Source organism: Apteryx rowi, unplaced genomic scaffold (assembly GCF_003343035.1).
Source record: "Apteryx rowi isolate R43461 unplaced genomic scaffold, aptRow1 scaffold_174, whole genome shotgun sequence".
In the NCBI taxonomy this organism is placed as follows: Eukaryota; Metazoa; Chordata; class Aves; order Apterygiformes; family Apterygidae; genus Apteryx; species Apteryx rowi.
Genome location: NW_020448019.1, coordinates 590,503 through 606,474, shown reverse-complemented (window position 1 = coordinate 606,474; position 15,972 = coordinate 590,503). Strand labels below are relative to the sequence as shown.

Here is a 15,972-nt window from a genome sequence, read left to right as displayed (position 1 = left end):
TTCTGGTGCTGCAGCCTGTTGAGCGTATGTGATAATTGGTTTCCCTTTTGGTCTTTGAGGACAGAAGATGCAATTAGCGTGTCCAGCATATTTTCTTTTATACATTCTCAACATTACAATTCTTTAGGAACACTGAGGAGTCTTTAAATTGGGACTTAGTTTTTGTATTTTAAAACACCTTTGCTTTCTGAGAATCAGAAGAAATTGCTTGCCCTAGCTGCTGCTCTGTGGGTATATTTGAATTCAGCTGTGGTGTCACAAATGCAAGTACAAAATCCTATTGAAGTATACCAAAAACATTAAAGGTAACTTAGCAAAGCTCTTGAGACTTGGAGCTTATATTAAAGGACAGGTGTTTGCCCTTAATTTCTGTCTTTCTCCCTTGAGAGGCTTGTAGGTGGATGGCGGGGGATATTTACATGGTAAACTTAAGGTATCATTTTGTAGTGTACTGAAAACGGCATGTGTCACACTTCAAAGTTTACCAACACCCTGCCACTTCGGAATAACAACACAGCCAGGCTACACTGCAGTGCACCTACCTGCGTGAAGGCTGCATCTGAGGAGAGGAACACAGCGGTGGGAGCGGTACACAGGTTCGGGTTTCAGGTTTGCGTATGTCTGTGTAAACAGTCCCACAAGAATGTATTGAGACAGTTTTCCCTGCTAGAGGCAACTGGAGACTCGCCTGGGGTGCTGGAGAGCAGCTGAGCAGTAAGATGCGAGGTGGTACATCAGTTCCCGCACATCCCGCCTCAGTTGTCTTGTCTGCTGGCTCAGGTGCTCGTGTGTGTGTATACGGTTACTCCTCCCTGGGAYAGAATAAGAGCTTGTTTGCTCCAATGAGAGGTGGTAGCACACTGAAATTTTRCGATTTTGCAGGCTAGGAAATGTCTGATGAGAACGTGTTTGGATTATTCCAATCCTGGAATAAATGATCAGAACAGAGGAGAAAGAATGAAGCAAGAAAAAACAGTGACTTCTCTAACTTTGCTTACCTGTTAATAATGTGAAGGAACTGTATGACCAACTGCCAGCTTGTGCAAGAAGAGAAGTATCTTAGCAGAATCTCTGTGAGATTCCTTTGCAAAAAAGGTACTTGAATGAGTAAATAATTTTTCAGCAAAATGTGTCCTGTGTAAACAATAAAAATAAGTCTGGCCCTGACAGAGAATCCTTTAATTTTTTCCCTAAATTTCCCATTTCTGTGAAAAATGAGGCCAGATTTCACCAGAGTTTTCTGGTTTAGAACACGCTTAGGATGACACCCCCAAAGCTTGCTCTTCCAGACCTCAGTCTCTTCAGTAACCTGCCTTTAAAATGTCCATGTTTACCAACAGCCACTTCAGGTTTACAACAGTTACAGTCCTAATTACAGACAAACTGTTATCTTAGATGTAACTGTATGGAAACCGTCAAATGCTGACATTTAATCGCAACCATGGGAGTTGGCGATCTGTTGTTTTGGAGAGAGTTCTAAAAATACTCTATAAAAAGTAAGTTTAAGATCTGCTACTGCTATAAGCATGATGTTTTAAAAATCTTCCCTGTCATTGAAATTCATATTTTATAAGAAACTAAATATCCTGCAATAAAATAAGGAAAGCCAAAATCCACAGAGGAATAAAACATATATGGTATTTGTGATCATTTGGTTGGGTTTTTTTTTACGGTTATTACTAGCAAAGGAAATTTGGAACAAACCCTCTTAGGATTTCTGCTCCTATCCATACAGCCCTAAGTCTGGTGTGTAGCCATTAATTTACCAATTTTGAAAGGATTTTTATCTAATAAAAAGAGAGGTAAGAGCCTGCACTTCGTTGCAGACACAAGGATGTAGTTATGACAACATCATCTCAAGCCGCTGCGATCCAGCTTCGAAGCTCAGCGAGGAGGAGCAGATGTGCAGGGCGCTCTGCTCGCCCAGCGTCGCAGGGCYGTGCCTGCTCCGCCGTGCCACCCCGACGCTGGGGACGGGCTGGTTGGGAGCTCCCCGCCAGGGTTTGGCGTGTGCAGCTCCTGCCTGATCTAGACAGAGGTCAGAGGCGATGCTTAGGGTATCGGATGTGTTACTGGGAAGCAAGGGAAGGAATAGGAGGATGTGGGAGCCTTTGCCCTCTGCCTAGCGATGCTCGACAGGCACAAGTTGGTCACGGCCAGAGGTGGTTCCTCTAGGTGCGGACGAGGGCTGAGATTTGCCAGTTAGCTGAGCAGGAGCTCGCTCTGTGCCATGGGGCAGGCTGGGCTCAGGGACCAAAYGTGGTGCTAGTGCTCCCGGGAGGCCTCTGCATCCTGTAGGTCTGGCACGGGAACGCAGCACGGTGACATGCAGGAGCAGGAGAGTGGCGACACCGTGTGCGGGCTGCCTGCCTGTTCGGACACCATCTCGGCTTGTTGCTTCTGGTTTCTGTTGGTTTGGCTTCAAGCAAGGCTTTCAAGTGAGGCGGGTACGGAGCATAAAACTGTGCTATGGAGAAGGTGTTGCTGAGGTGAGAGGGTCCTTCGGTAGGAGGGTGCAAGGCGCCTGGGTCAAGTGGAGCTGAGAGGGGGCCTCTTGCATGGGAGAGAAGGGATCCAGTTGGCTGTCAGAGCAGGTGCTGCTCAGGGAGCAGCATGTACAGGCCATGGAAAGCTGCGTAGGGGAAGGATGAATCAGAKACCTGCACAACACCGCAGCTCTCATCCATACCACCCCTGGCCAGGCGTGTTGGTGTTTTCATTGTGAAAGCAGCGGGCATCCTTTTCTTCCTACGTTCTCCTCGGCCTTCACCRTTAGCATTGCATGCTCCCGACCCACAGCATGGAAGGTAGCACACTTGTCAGTGCTGGAGCATTTCTCAGAGGGGATAATAACTTTTGCCGTGTGCGTTTTGTAAGCTCTGGGAGCAGTGACTTCTTCTGACACCAGCATGTGCAATGTGCATGCAGGACCTTGGTGGTCACATTCAGGTATTAGCACTTTTGAATAATCCTGTCTGTTCTTGAAGGGTAGGTGGAGCTTTGAGCACGCACAGAAGAGCATCGAGTTCTGTCTGTAACGTCAGTGTTAACAGTCTGAACTCCCCTTCCCCTCCCTGCAAAGTGGTTGCCAGTGTATCTTTTTCCCATATCCGAACTACAAAAAATGGATCAACCTTCAGTTTGGTTGGCAGCGGGTCAGAGCTATACCTGAAGGGGTGGAGAGGAAGAGGTGGTTTGGAGAAACCAGCATTGTGTTGCATCTCTTTATGGAAAGAAGGGTAGTAAGTGTCTGCTGGTGCCAGTCTTGCAAAAGCTCAAGTTGCATAAAAACAGGTATGTTAATGATGAAAGATAGATTAAGGCATTTTGAAATCTCCCTTTAAAATTTGTTAGTTTGTAGAATGGTGGTTTCAGCATACTAATTATTTCCTAATAGAGAAGGATTGGGATTATTTAGCTTTCATCAAGATTGTTTGTGTCGTTTGGACTTTTTTTTTTAAACTTTTTTTGTGCTTTAAAAAAACCTAGCTGTGTGGGCTGGAATAGCTCTGAAATGCAGCCAACTGGCAGGCCATAAACCAACTTAAAGCAATAATTTTATAAAGCTAAAATAGTAGAAATCCTAGGAAAAACAGTGTTTTGCATTGCACATCTTGAGGTCTGTGAGCATGCTYGTGGTGGGGGAGGTATTTGTCAGAGTACACCTGCCCGTCTTCTAAATTAGCTAACTGAGGCTTTGGTTTCCAGTGAGRTCTGTCTGTCCATCCAGCAGCCCGGCAGTTGCCAATTACTACCTCCACTAACGCTGTCAAGTCTCCACCACAGCTGGCAGGGCCGTGCTGCTGCTGACACTCCAGCAATCGTTGTTTTTCGTAACTTTTACAGCCGGTTTCCAGGCATGGCAGCAATGATGCCCTGAAGGCAGAGGTTGTCCAAGCCATTTGCAAATGCTGGAAGCGTGTGAGTCAACTTCTGCTTTTGCGCTTGCATTCTTCAGCCTGTAAGTCTCCTTTAAGTCCCCAGGGCTGCAGTCTTCCCTCGCTGATCCTGTCCTCCTGGTGAGACGCTTGGCCTTCTCTTGTGCTGCTTCCATCACTTGTTTAAAAACATTTTCCTCTGTTTATGCTTAAGATCCACATGACCTGCAGTGGGCTGAAATGAGCATGTGTTCCTTAGTTTAATCTGAACATCCTACTGTCTACATCTATTCTATAAATTTTCTTGTTCTCACGAGAGTCTTGTGGTTTTTTTAGATACAGATCATTTATGCCTTTATTTCAAAGCAGCACTTTTTTTCTTTCCAATGTTTCTGCAGTTTTCTGTTTGTACTAATGCCTTGGCATCCAAGCAGGTCAGTACCGTACTGATTTGTTCTCATCTGCAGAATCGGCAGGAACCCTCTTTCCCTATAAAAGAGGTGGGGAGGAAATCCTACTCCTCTTCAGAGGAATCTCGGTAGGCATCATAGGATTTGTGGTTCATTTTGAACATATGTAGGAAGAGCTGACATCGTAGGGCAAGTTCCGGATATCAAGGGCTAAGTAAAACCTGCTTCTCTTCTTTGTGGATTTCTCTGCTAGCTCAAGAGTAAGGTTTTAGTTCAGCTGATCAAAACTTCAGTCCCTTTTTACGCTCAATTACTGGGTTAAATGTTGTATTAAACAGCTCAAATCTCTACCTTTTCCTTTTGCAAAGCACTGCAAAAGTTAGWCCTATAATATTTGTCTGTTTTAAAGAAGCTGCAGCTAATGCTGAATAGGGCGGGACTGCTGAAAGAGCTATGAAAATTGAGGTAGTAATTACCTGCAGTCACATCATATTTAGTGATGAAACCGGGCTGTAGGTTTTTGTACATGGAAGGGTTATCAGGTCGGGACTACTGCTGCTCTTAACTTTTAGCCTCTGCCTGTATCGGCACTTGGCATTTTCTGCTTGGTTTCATTTCTTTTGTTAATTTTCACACTCAAGAGTTGCTCTTGCCATACATTCCTAGCCCAAATTTGGAAGGAGCTGTGGGACTGGTTCTGCATGACCATGTTTTATACTAGAGTTCACCTCTTTGTTTCTGTTTCTCTGGCTCTGAGCTTRGAAGTCCTGAGTACCCCCATGAGGTAAACAAGGGAAGGGATCTGTGTCGCTGCACACAGTGAAGTGAAAAAGGGAGTTCATCGACGTCACCAAAATTCACGGGGCTCATTTCTCACCAATGTAAAACTTGCCTAAACAGTAACAGGAGTCCTGCCTGCATTTCAGATTGCAGATCTGGCCCCAAAACATCTGGGGTGTTCATCTGCAGTGAGAGCACAAGGTGGTGAAGAGAGGGAGACCTTTCGAAGATATGGAAGTAGAGAACACCCTCAGACGCGGAGGTGCATTGCTGTTTGGGGGCTTCGGCTTTGGGGAGAGGTTCTTTCCGCAGTGGAAAGTGAGTGTGGGACCTTGATCGGGTGCAGGGGTGGTAACCCTGGAGTGCGAGGGACGGAGTTTCCTGAAAAGTGCCAGGGTCAAAAGGGCTAAAGGAGAGGGGATGTACAGAGCAGTCTGAGGCTTTTCTAGAGAAAAAAGGTGTAAAGTCCTAAATCCTGCTCCTGGGACCTGTTTGCAGAACTCCCTGAAGCAAAAGGGAAGCCTTGAAGAACTTAGGATTCAAGCCTGTGACCCTTCCCGGGTGCTGTGCTACGCACTGCGAAAAGCCGTCCGTGCGGGCAGCGCGTGGTCGTGCCGGCCCTGGCCGCCGGCGTGCGGCAGTGTAGCAGCCGTGCCTGGGCAGGGGCTGCTCCCCGGGCCCGCCAGCGCTGCCGCCGAGTCTGCCCGCGTGTGGGCCGGGAGCTGGGCCATGGTGCTCGTTACACATGCAGAATTTTAAAATGAATTGCTTACAGCTTGCTTTTAAAGGAGGAGCAGATAATACGTGTCAATGCTTACTGAATGGAAAGCTTGAGGTAGCTTCTATGATATGGCCAGATTTTACTTTATTTTGGTTTAAATTTGTTTTTATTACTTCAGTGCCATCAAATGATATATTATCCATACCTAGATGCCTACAGTTGAATGTACAGGTTATCTCCAGTATGACAGCTCTGTATCTGCAGTGTCAGATACACTGCGCTCGAGTCAGAGCAGATTTACAGATTCTATTATACTTATATTGAACAGCTCTTAATCTGGGCAGGGGAAAACATGCTACAACCGGCACATTTCATCCCTTGCCTTTACTGTTAGAGCCCTTTTGGGCAGGGTTGGACAGTTGCRTTACAAATAGTCCAAGACCAGCTCAGTTTCTAATACTAAAAAATATAACCTTGTAAGTGCTGGAGGTAGCAATTTCTCTCATTCCCAGCCATCCCTGAATCTGAATGAAAACTAGCAATGGAATTAATTAATTCCTGAATCTGAATGAAAACTAGCAATGGAATTAATTAAAGGTTTTTATCTCTGTAACATGGATTATAGTACACAGGTCACATAATGTTGCTTTCTACTCTTGTGCTACTTTCATGTGTCACAACTGTCCTGTAAAAGGGAAGAGTTGTGAGGCTGAATATAGAAGCTGTCTTCAGCCCCTTATTGTTTTGGCAGCTTTATTTTGACATCACAGTTTCTTTAATAATTGAAGATTATATGCGTGAAGAAATGTAACTGCTCTGTGCATGAAAAATGACATTTGTTTTGCTTGTATGATTTTGCAAACAGCGTTGCTGCATTATTTAGCCTCTCTTGAGCAGGATAGCAGAGGATGCCTGCCCTTGACCTGTGAGGAGTAGCAGTGGCACTACTCTGTGTACGTAGTGTATGCTGTTTTAATTAGCAGCATTTCTTTCCTTTTTTAGTTGTAAGCAGTATAATATAAATTACTGGTAAGAAGGTAGGAGCATACCAACTGCTGCAAGAGTGCCGTGCTATGAATATGGATAGTCCCTGGTGGGTGGGTGTGTTGTTGTTCTCCCCCTCCCCCCCACCACTCGGCTTTCTCCCACCAGCTGTTTTGACCTTCTATCTACTTTCAGATTCACACTTCTTACTACCTTTTTTTTYGATTGATCCCTGCTGTTAGTGCTTTGAGTGCCATTGACTCTATGCTGTGGTTATTCCTATAGCTCAGCAGTTCCACCTTGTTTCAGCTGCTGAAGTCTCTCTCTTATCTCTCTCTCCGTTTTGTTCATTAAAGAGAAAGGAAGGAAGAAGGTGAGTAGGAATCCATCAGTGGGAAGTATACAAATTGATTTGATGCTGTTTGAAGAGGGGGAGGACAGTGGCTCTTCCCTGTGTGCAGATGTAGGTCATGAAAATGTATAATCAGCTTACACTTGTATCCACACGCTGCCTGGAAGTAATCCTGTTTAGCAGCACTTTATGGGGTTTGGAGTCTTTCTGAACCTTCTAATCCCTGGTGATATTTAAATAACGCACTGTGATCGCTGTTTGGTTTAATTCATGTAGAAAGGATGGATTATACATCTGTATCAGTATGAAAACATACATACACACACACACACACACACACACACACACACACTCACACAATGTATATATTTGACAGGCAAAATAAATTTCATTTGCAGGCTATGGGCTAAACACTGGACCATGCTGGGCTAGCTCTCTAGGCAGAGGTGCACACTTTCCCAGGAATAGCTGTGTGTCCAGGAAGGGAAGGTTATTACAGTGGTGATTTGCCATGCTATTTTTAGACGGAAATTTTGTTCTAAAACTAGGAGAACAGCTATGATTGTCCCACTTCTGCAAATCAAGCTCAGAGAGCGTTTGCTGCTTCAACACTCTGAGGATGAGACAGCTTTTTTTCCCAGCTGGCTGATTTATTAGCCAAAGGGGTTCTGCCCTGCAGCTTTACAGTTTGAAAATACCTGTGAAGAGCTGCTTAGAGAGTCATGTGCAGAAGGCATGAAAAAAATTTCCCAATCTAGAGAATCCAGCATCTGCACTACCTACTGCTGATCCCCATCTGCAGACACCTTCTCCCCGAAGCAGTGAGCCCTGGTGGCCTCTGCTAATGAGGGTCGTGCTCTGGCCTTTCCTCTGGGAGAGGAGCTACTGGCGGAGCTTCACCAGCATCCGAGGGAGCGGTGCTGGCCTCGGTTCCTCTCTTAGTTACCGTCTCCGGTGGTGGATTTATGAATACAAACGGTCCTCCTCCAGCTGCCTCCTGTGTTCCTCGGTCAGCGGGGGTGTGGGTATAGGCCGTGCCCCTCTCGACCCTTGGCTGGATGCTTCCTTCCTGAGCCAGTGAGTYTGAGTTCCCAGCACGGGCCCAGAGTTTAGCAGCTTTTATTCTGAATTAAGGAATAGTCCCGTCCTGACTTGTTTCGGTAGTTAGTCGCATACCAGTAAGTGGAAGTTGTGCGCATGGGAAGAGCGAGTACTGACCCCCGTGAGGGCCTGGCTTTGCCGGGCTTGCTGCCGTTGCAATACACAACATATGCAACCTGCAGCCCAGGGTTTGGCTTTAAGGTAACTCCGAAAATGTGCCGTGTCTACTGTTAGACATACAGACTTTGATTCATCAGTGCACGTAAGTGAGTAAATAGATACACCTATTAATGGAACAAATGTGCTTAAACTTCAGCCCTTTGCCTGTATGTACTGCTAGCTCTGATGGCAGTTTGTYGTTATCGCTACTGGTTGTTTTTGCAAGAAATGTCAGAAGCAGCAACACTATTCACAGTAAGAAGACAGGTTCTGATTCATGAGCACCAATTTCAGATGCACAACCTGCTTTCCAGATTAGTCTGGTCCATACAATGGTATCATTATGAATTTATATTAAAAGTCCTTTTGACTGGAATGAGAAATTACTGTTAAAGTAACACCTATTCTCTTGCTAATAATAATTGAAATGATTGAAATAAGAAAATACTAGCTGATATTTAAACTGCTTATTATAGAATCAAAGTTCCTTAGAAAAAATCACTTAATTAAGCTGCGTTCTATTTGCTAAGCGTCTAGATCAGTATTTAATAGAGGTAAATAATGCTACTATGATTTCTAATACCAGTTAGTGTATTCATTTCTTGACGTTTTACTACAATAAGCAGGAATTTTAGAATGTTGTGTTTTGTTGCCATAAATTGATCTGCTGTATAATTGAAAAATGATCATTAATTTAAAGCAAATTTTCAGTTACATACACATGCAGAGAAATCTTTCAGAAGCCTCCCAGGGCTATTTGGTGAATCAAGGTTTCCTTTGTATTTGAAAGTTATTATTTTACCTTGCTAGGCATACTGATACTTGAAAGCTTGGATAATTTCTTTGACATGACTAAGCAAGTCATTACTGTGCATTATAAATGAATTGAAAATTTTTCCTTTTTTTCTGTAAGACTCTTGTGGCTGTCTTGCGTTGCACTGAGACCTGTTCAGTGCGGTAACTTGTCACCAGGGTGAGCACTCTGCCGCCTGCTTCATTTTTCATTGCTACCTGAAGGACGTTTGGGGATGGAGATGCTGTTAACCTGCACAACTTTTATCCTGAGGAAGGGTGATGATTCAGTGGGCCACTGTATTGAACTGGGATTCAGTCATAAATACAAAGAAATGGTGTTTAAATGATATTTAGGCTCTGATGCACATTGACAAAAGCGAAGTTGATACTGCTGRCTAGGACTTGATCCTAAAAATCCCTGATCATGCAGGCAGAGCGGCCGGTTGTGTTCTTGGGAGTAAAGGATTGCTCTCTTTTCCTCAAGCCTGTGTTGTGATCCAAACGGTTTGATGTCTGCACCTGCCCAGAAATGCACATTAGCGTTTGGAGTCACTGAGGTCTGGAATGTGTTTCAAGTTATTAACCTGTATCTTCTGCATATGGAGAGAAGGGAAAAAAAGCTGTGGCAGAAATGCAAGAGGGATTTGTTGGGATGATTGCAATGCTCTTTGTGGTATCCTGGTAATTAAAAAAAAATATATTATGAGAGTCTCATTTTGAAAAGAGAGTTAGTTTACTGAGCACTTAAATCCCATTGATTTCCTGTGGAACATGGTCTCACAAATTGCCTCAGTAATTTTGAATATTTTACCCTGTCACTCTTTCTGTGCAGCACTCACTAGTGGGTTCCAGTATCATATGTTGTCAACTGGTTTCTAAAACTGGTAATTAGATCCAGTTTAAAAATAAGTGCATTTTTATTAGATGATTGAGTAACAAATGCTACCATTTACTTACAGTTGACACTCAGTATGAGTACTCAGGGTGAGTAGAGGACTGCTTATTTTAGTACCTGTTGAGCACCGTATTGTGAGGGCTTACCCGCTCCTGGTAACGCGTTGTTGATGACTGCTGCTGTTTGCCTTGGCTTGTAAACTTAATTACTGTAAATTATTATTTTGATTGCTGAATATGAGGGGGGAAGAAGTTTACATCAGAAACTGTTTGTTCTGCAGTATTCTAGCCTATTTTATTCTGCAATTGTATACGTGTGGTTTTTTGATAAATTGATAAAATTGTCTCTCTACAGAAGGTGCTCCTAATTTTCAACTTTTAAAGAAGATGCTTAACTGATCAGGCTGTTAAATTTTATGCTAATGAAATTTACAGCTAGCTAATTAGCAAAAAAAAAAAAAAAGTATAATTCATTGTTAGAGTAATTGTTCATCATCTTTAAATATCAAGTCTTAGAATTTGCAGAACAGTGAAGAAGTTTAAAGGATTAAATTATACTTTCAGTGCAAGGCCTGGCAGRGTATAACGCTTCCTGAAGGGGAAGCTGTGCTCTCTGATGAAGATGATTTATCTGGCCTCCTGTGATTTTTCAGTCACTACTCGAGCCGGATCAGAACAAAATCCAGGGATCCAAACTCTCAAATTTTAAGAGAATTTAGATAGTAATAAATATTTTGCAGCTGGCTCACTCCGCTTATGAGTGAGCTCCACTAGAAAATCTGGCTCCCACAATTAAGTGATTTAGAGATCTAATTGCAAAGCAAAGGGGAGCTGTAAGGGAGTTGTAATATTTGCCCTGTTTTCCTGGCGGCTAGGGTACTTTTATATCCTGAATCAAAATGCTGGAACRTATGGAAATTATGGATTCAGATTTGGGCTTGCAATGAGCTTTTGCACAACAAAATAATAACAAAAAAGCAAAAACAGAGATGCAGAGTTCATCCGCAAGAGCAGAGAGTGGCTGAACGAATGGTCACCGCTGTTAGTGCAGCAGGAGCTGCTACGTGCCACCGCAGAGCACGAGCCGGAGAAGTGGGAGGGAGCCAGGAGCGATAGTATCACTTAATTTTATGCTGTTCTACGCGGCTCTCCTAAGCAATTAGTAATTATTTATTAGATTAGTAGCCAGGGGCTACAAGTGAAACCAGCTCTTGTTTCCCAGAGTTCGCAGTCTGAATACAGGAGATGAAAGGGAGAAGGAGCAGCAGAGATGAGGAAGTGCAGTCGTTTGCCCGAGGTCGCGCAGCAGATGAGGGGCCGGCGGGGCGGCCAGCTCGGCCCGGGCGGCGGGGAGCAGCGAGGGAGAGGAAGGCGAGTGCGCTGCTGCTGCTGCTGCTGCTGCTGCTGCTTCAGTCTCCGGAGTTGCAGCTCAGTTATTCTGGCCCCTGGAATGAGTCACTTACGGCTCTTGAGGGCGAATGACAATGTGGATGGGGAAGGGTGGTACGGAAGGGAGGGAGGAAGGGAAACGCAGGCTGGGGTGCTCTTCCATCATGTGCTGAGGAGCAAAGGCACTCTGCTGGGTGGAGGTGGTTGGCAGGCAGTCCTCGCTCTCGGCTGATCTAATACAGCTGATAAGTCTGTGTTTGGCCACTTGTTAATTCTGTTGATTTTCTTTAGCTGTACAGTTGTGTAACACTTCAGGGAGCAGAAGGCGCTGAAGGGTGTGTAGGAGCAGGATGGCTCCTGCCAGGAGCACAGATGGTTGCAGAACGAGCCACCCTCAGCAGCCAGGCTGCGGTTTGTGTGGATTTTTTGCTTTCAGACCACAACCTTAATATGGAAATAGTTTAAACGGAACTAATCTGATCCCTCCCACCCTTTCCAGTGGTCTGCATGTAAGTGCAGCCCCCAGGCATGCAGTGTGACAGCAGCAAAGCCAAATTATGCTTTGTCAAAGGAGAGAAGCTCTGCTTTTCTCTCTATCCAAAGAACAGGAAAATAAAAGTCCCAAACTTCTAATTGTTGTTTCTGCCTCTCCTCAAGGAAAGAGAACTGCTGAAAGCGTCAAGGCTGTGTCCCCTCTTGCTGGTTAAGATGTCTATGCCAAGAGTAAGATGGTGGGGTTTTTAATTCTCGTCTGTTGTGTGGCTGTGTAATGCAGCTATCTGCTGTCTGCTAAATAAGAAACAAATTGGCTGTAGTGCTGCGAGCACCTACGCGCTTCGCTTCCCTAGCTCCGCTCCCACGGTGGCTGCTCTTTGGCTTTGCCCCCTGCTCGTCCTGTGTCCGCTCGGCCTGGAGCGCCCCAGCGGGGCACATGGCAGGGCTGTTCCGGGAGGGGGATGCTCACTCGACCTCACTTTGCCAGTGAAGTGAGGAACGGACATGAATGCACATGTGTTTGGACGTGTTACTGTCTTGGATGCGGACCTGTGCAGAGAGAGTCTTTCTAGCGGAAAAGGGATGTTAGGTGTTCATGGAAGGCCAAATGCAATGTGGCCCTTGCCTCGAGGGACAAATTTTTTTCCTTTCCTTTGACAGAAGTATTCGTGCAGGTTATTTTTTCCATTAGCGCTTAGGTAAATGGAGACAGCAGTACCTGCGGGTTTCCTCATGGTGCATAGCTCTGTACATAAATTAACTTAGAACAAGTATGATTTACCTGGAGTTAAAAGAGAATGTGCTTATGTGAAATATGCAGTTACGCATGTTAGTTTTATAAAACGTATGTGTGTATATGTGAGCGTAGGTATATAAGGTAGTAAATATTTTTGAATTTTCTTGGTGGTCAGTTTTTCCATATTGAACTTGTTTTATGCAACTGAGTAAATAGAGATCTGATCTGGAGCTGTGACTCCTGATTTTCATTTTGTAGCTGTGTTCATGATTTCCAGCACTCCTTTTGCCTCATATCTTTGAACATTAGTATTCTACCTCCTGAATAGTGGCGCTGAGCTTTGGTTCCTCTTTGGAAGAGTAACCGTCTCTTAGAGCTGTGGAGAAAGGCTTCACATTTGGATAATCTTTTGGAGTAAGCTGCTCATGGTATCCTTTTTGTTTGTTATGTTTGGATGCCTGCAGATGGCAGTATCATGTCCTGATGTGTACGACTGGGCTGTAAAAAACCTCTTCTGAAGCACTCTGGAGAGCAGAAGCTGGAGTAGCCATGGGCGAGGCTCCGGTTTATCCTTTCTTGCCTGCAGCCTCCTGTGTCATCATGGGGTGTCCTTAGAGCTGCTGTCTCCCATGCTGGGTCTGTGTGGCTTGCAAGGGTGTGCGCGAACCCTGCCCTTCACCCTGGTCTCCCTGGGCAGGTGTGACAGGATGATGTCTAGATACCGTGGATGGGAGCTTGAGGTGTCCCAGTGCGACAGCTACTCTGTTCATTCCTCTCTTGTCTTTATTTTGCGATTAGTCAGTGGCTTGTGAGGATGAATATGTGTTTATGGAGGGAGAGTTCAAAGTGGAAAGTTCCTTCTGAGGGGGAGGGTAGGGGAGACACAGTCCAAGTATTGACTCCAGCCGTGATACGCCTGTATGGGGTGGCRGGACACCCTCCAGGGAGTGAGGGGGAGGGAATACGCCGGCAAATATGCAGACAGAAAGACACTGACGCTGGGCTTACAAATTAGTTCTGCATAGCGTTCATTCCAGTGCTCTGCAACTTATTTTTTAAAAAAGAAAGCCTCATTGACCTTGGTTAGGGGTGCGGAGGTCACACTCTGCCCCAGGGCTGGAGCCAGCTACAATGGAGACATTGCTGAACTGGGCTCACAAAAACTTACCATTGTCGCAGCCCAAGGGATCTATTTGCAAATAATTTGGGACCACTGTACTCCCTCTCCTGGTGTTACTGAATTCGAGCAACACATTTTGAGGTTCGAAGAGGAGGTAGAGTCCAAGGAAATCCCCTTCTAAGGCTTTCTGCTGCAGAGTAGAAGAGGCATAGGAGGGAGGTTTGGCTGCCTCTCAGGATGAGTTGAAATGCTGTAGCTCTTCCACAAGTCTCTGAAGTTTCTCTTGGTGCTGGACTAGCGTTGGAAACCCTTCCTCAAGAAGTACTTCTCTTCTCTGTGTCCGATCCTGTCAAAACTCACTCTTTAAATAAATGCCAATCACTGTCAAGAAAGGGAATAGGCAGGGGCAGAGATGATGTCCAAAGTGCCTGTGTGTGTTTTTCCATGCTCTAACTCTAGAAAGTAGTTGAGAGGCTGGGCTATATCTGTGGTCTTTCCTTACTGTGGCCTGGAGTCCCTTATTTCAAATCCCGGCCGCTTCTTTACTCTGCTAGAAGTCCTTCCTGAGCCCTAGGAAGAGACCGAGGGGCCTACTGCAGTGGGAATAGCTGAACTGACATTGGCAGAGAAAAAACATCCAAGTATAAAATGTTCCCTCCTTCCTAACAAATGTTACAGGGTTTCCATTTCAGGAAGGAAGTGTGGGTCTGTCCTGTCATACCTGGGGGTGGGAGAGCCCTGTGGCGTAATTAATGCTACGCGCCTCCGCTCTACGCTTGTAGACTGTAAACAGAACTGATCAAATGATGGCGTGGGAGCAGAATTGTTTAAAATATACTTTAATAAATTATAAATAATGTATGACTTGCTTCTACTTAACCATTTCTAGCTAGCCAGCCAGTATTCCCAAGCTTGTGAAACACAGCATCATGACAGTAAAACACGTGAGTGACTACGTTGGCTGTTGAATGTATGCATTTTATTGTGAATGTATCTCGTCCATGTTGAATTTAGCTTTAATGTACAATAGGATACCTAAAGTCCTAAAGATCAGGGTTTTACGGTTCTTGGCACTAACCAGAAGGTAGTTTTTACCTAGCCGTATTGACCAGGCTGCACCAAAATTGAGTGACCTTTCCATTCTTTTTTTGGGGGGAGGGGAAGAAGGTTTCATGTCCTGCTTTTACCTGGCTTGCTGGCAGGAAGGTTTGGTGGAGGCGACGCTCTGCTGGCTGTCCTTGTGCTGCTCCCCTGGCTGGGCCAGGGTGCTGCCGTTCAGCGGCCAGGTTGAAAGGAAGGGGTGAGCGTAGCTGGCATCGCGTTAGATACCACGCCAAAGTTAGTGCACTGCCTTATCACGAAACTTAGGGATTTTGTTCACAGATACTTTGCTCTTCCTTTCCATTTGCTGCCAAAGAGATTGAATTGTCTTAACATTGTGCCATTAGCCAAATAATTGGGATAACTAGATTAAGAAAAAAGAGTATTTTTTTTAGCTGTTATGGAAAAGAGCTAAATAGCATGAGTCAGAAATTTCAGTTAAGTAGAAGTTAGACATCTGCATATCTTTGTGTCCCAGCCTTATCCCTCCACATTTCCTTCCAGTAGGAATAACAACACTTCCCTATCTCCAGGGATGTTAGGAGCGTAAATACATGGTGCAGTGGAAGGTGTTTAGATAAGCAGAGTGATTCAGTGGGGATTTCTTTGTTGTTCTTTTGTCCTAATAAAATCAGTAACAGACAGAATACAGTACAATTCACTGAAGCTAGGAAGGACAAGAAATACCTTTTCATACCCTTAGTTTACTGAACCCACCCTTGTTTTTTCTTTATTTAAAAGATATTTGCGAGGTAGAACAAAGCTCTGCTATCGCCTCCTAGCAAGTGACCTAAACCATTTAAGCTGAAACATATGACTCGGAGGAAGTATTTTGCAAAAACAGATGCACAGAAAGTCAATTTCCTATTCATATTTTGTTGTGGCAATTGGTACTTTAAAGAGATGGCAGACTTAAATTAGCTGGAAAAGTGACATCTTTAATTAGGAAAGCCTCTCTGCCAGCACATTGAACAGTTGCCAGTTTCTCAGCATTTAGGGACCATTGATTGCCAACAATGGCAGCTAAACTGCTTCTGGGTAGAAACTAATTGAATTT

At 44.7% G+C, this 15,972-nt stretch overlaps 1 protein-coding gene across 1 annotated transcript in view; it reads left to right on the top strand.

The window, feature by feature from the left end:
• The window catches only part of IL1RAPL2 (interleukin 1 receptor accessory protein like 2), a 456,662-nt gene that overhangs the window by 115,888 nt on the left and 324,802 nt on the right, over positions 1–15,972 (top strand). The window contains exon 3 of the mRNA XM_026061041.1: positions 634–729. Coding sequence (XP_025916826.1) covers positions 634–729 — 96 coding nt within the window. The remainder of the gene's footprint in view (positions 1–633; positions 730–15,972) is intronic.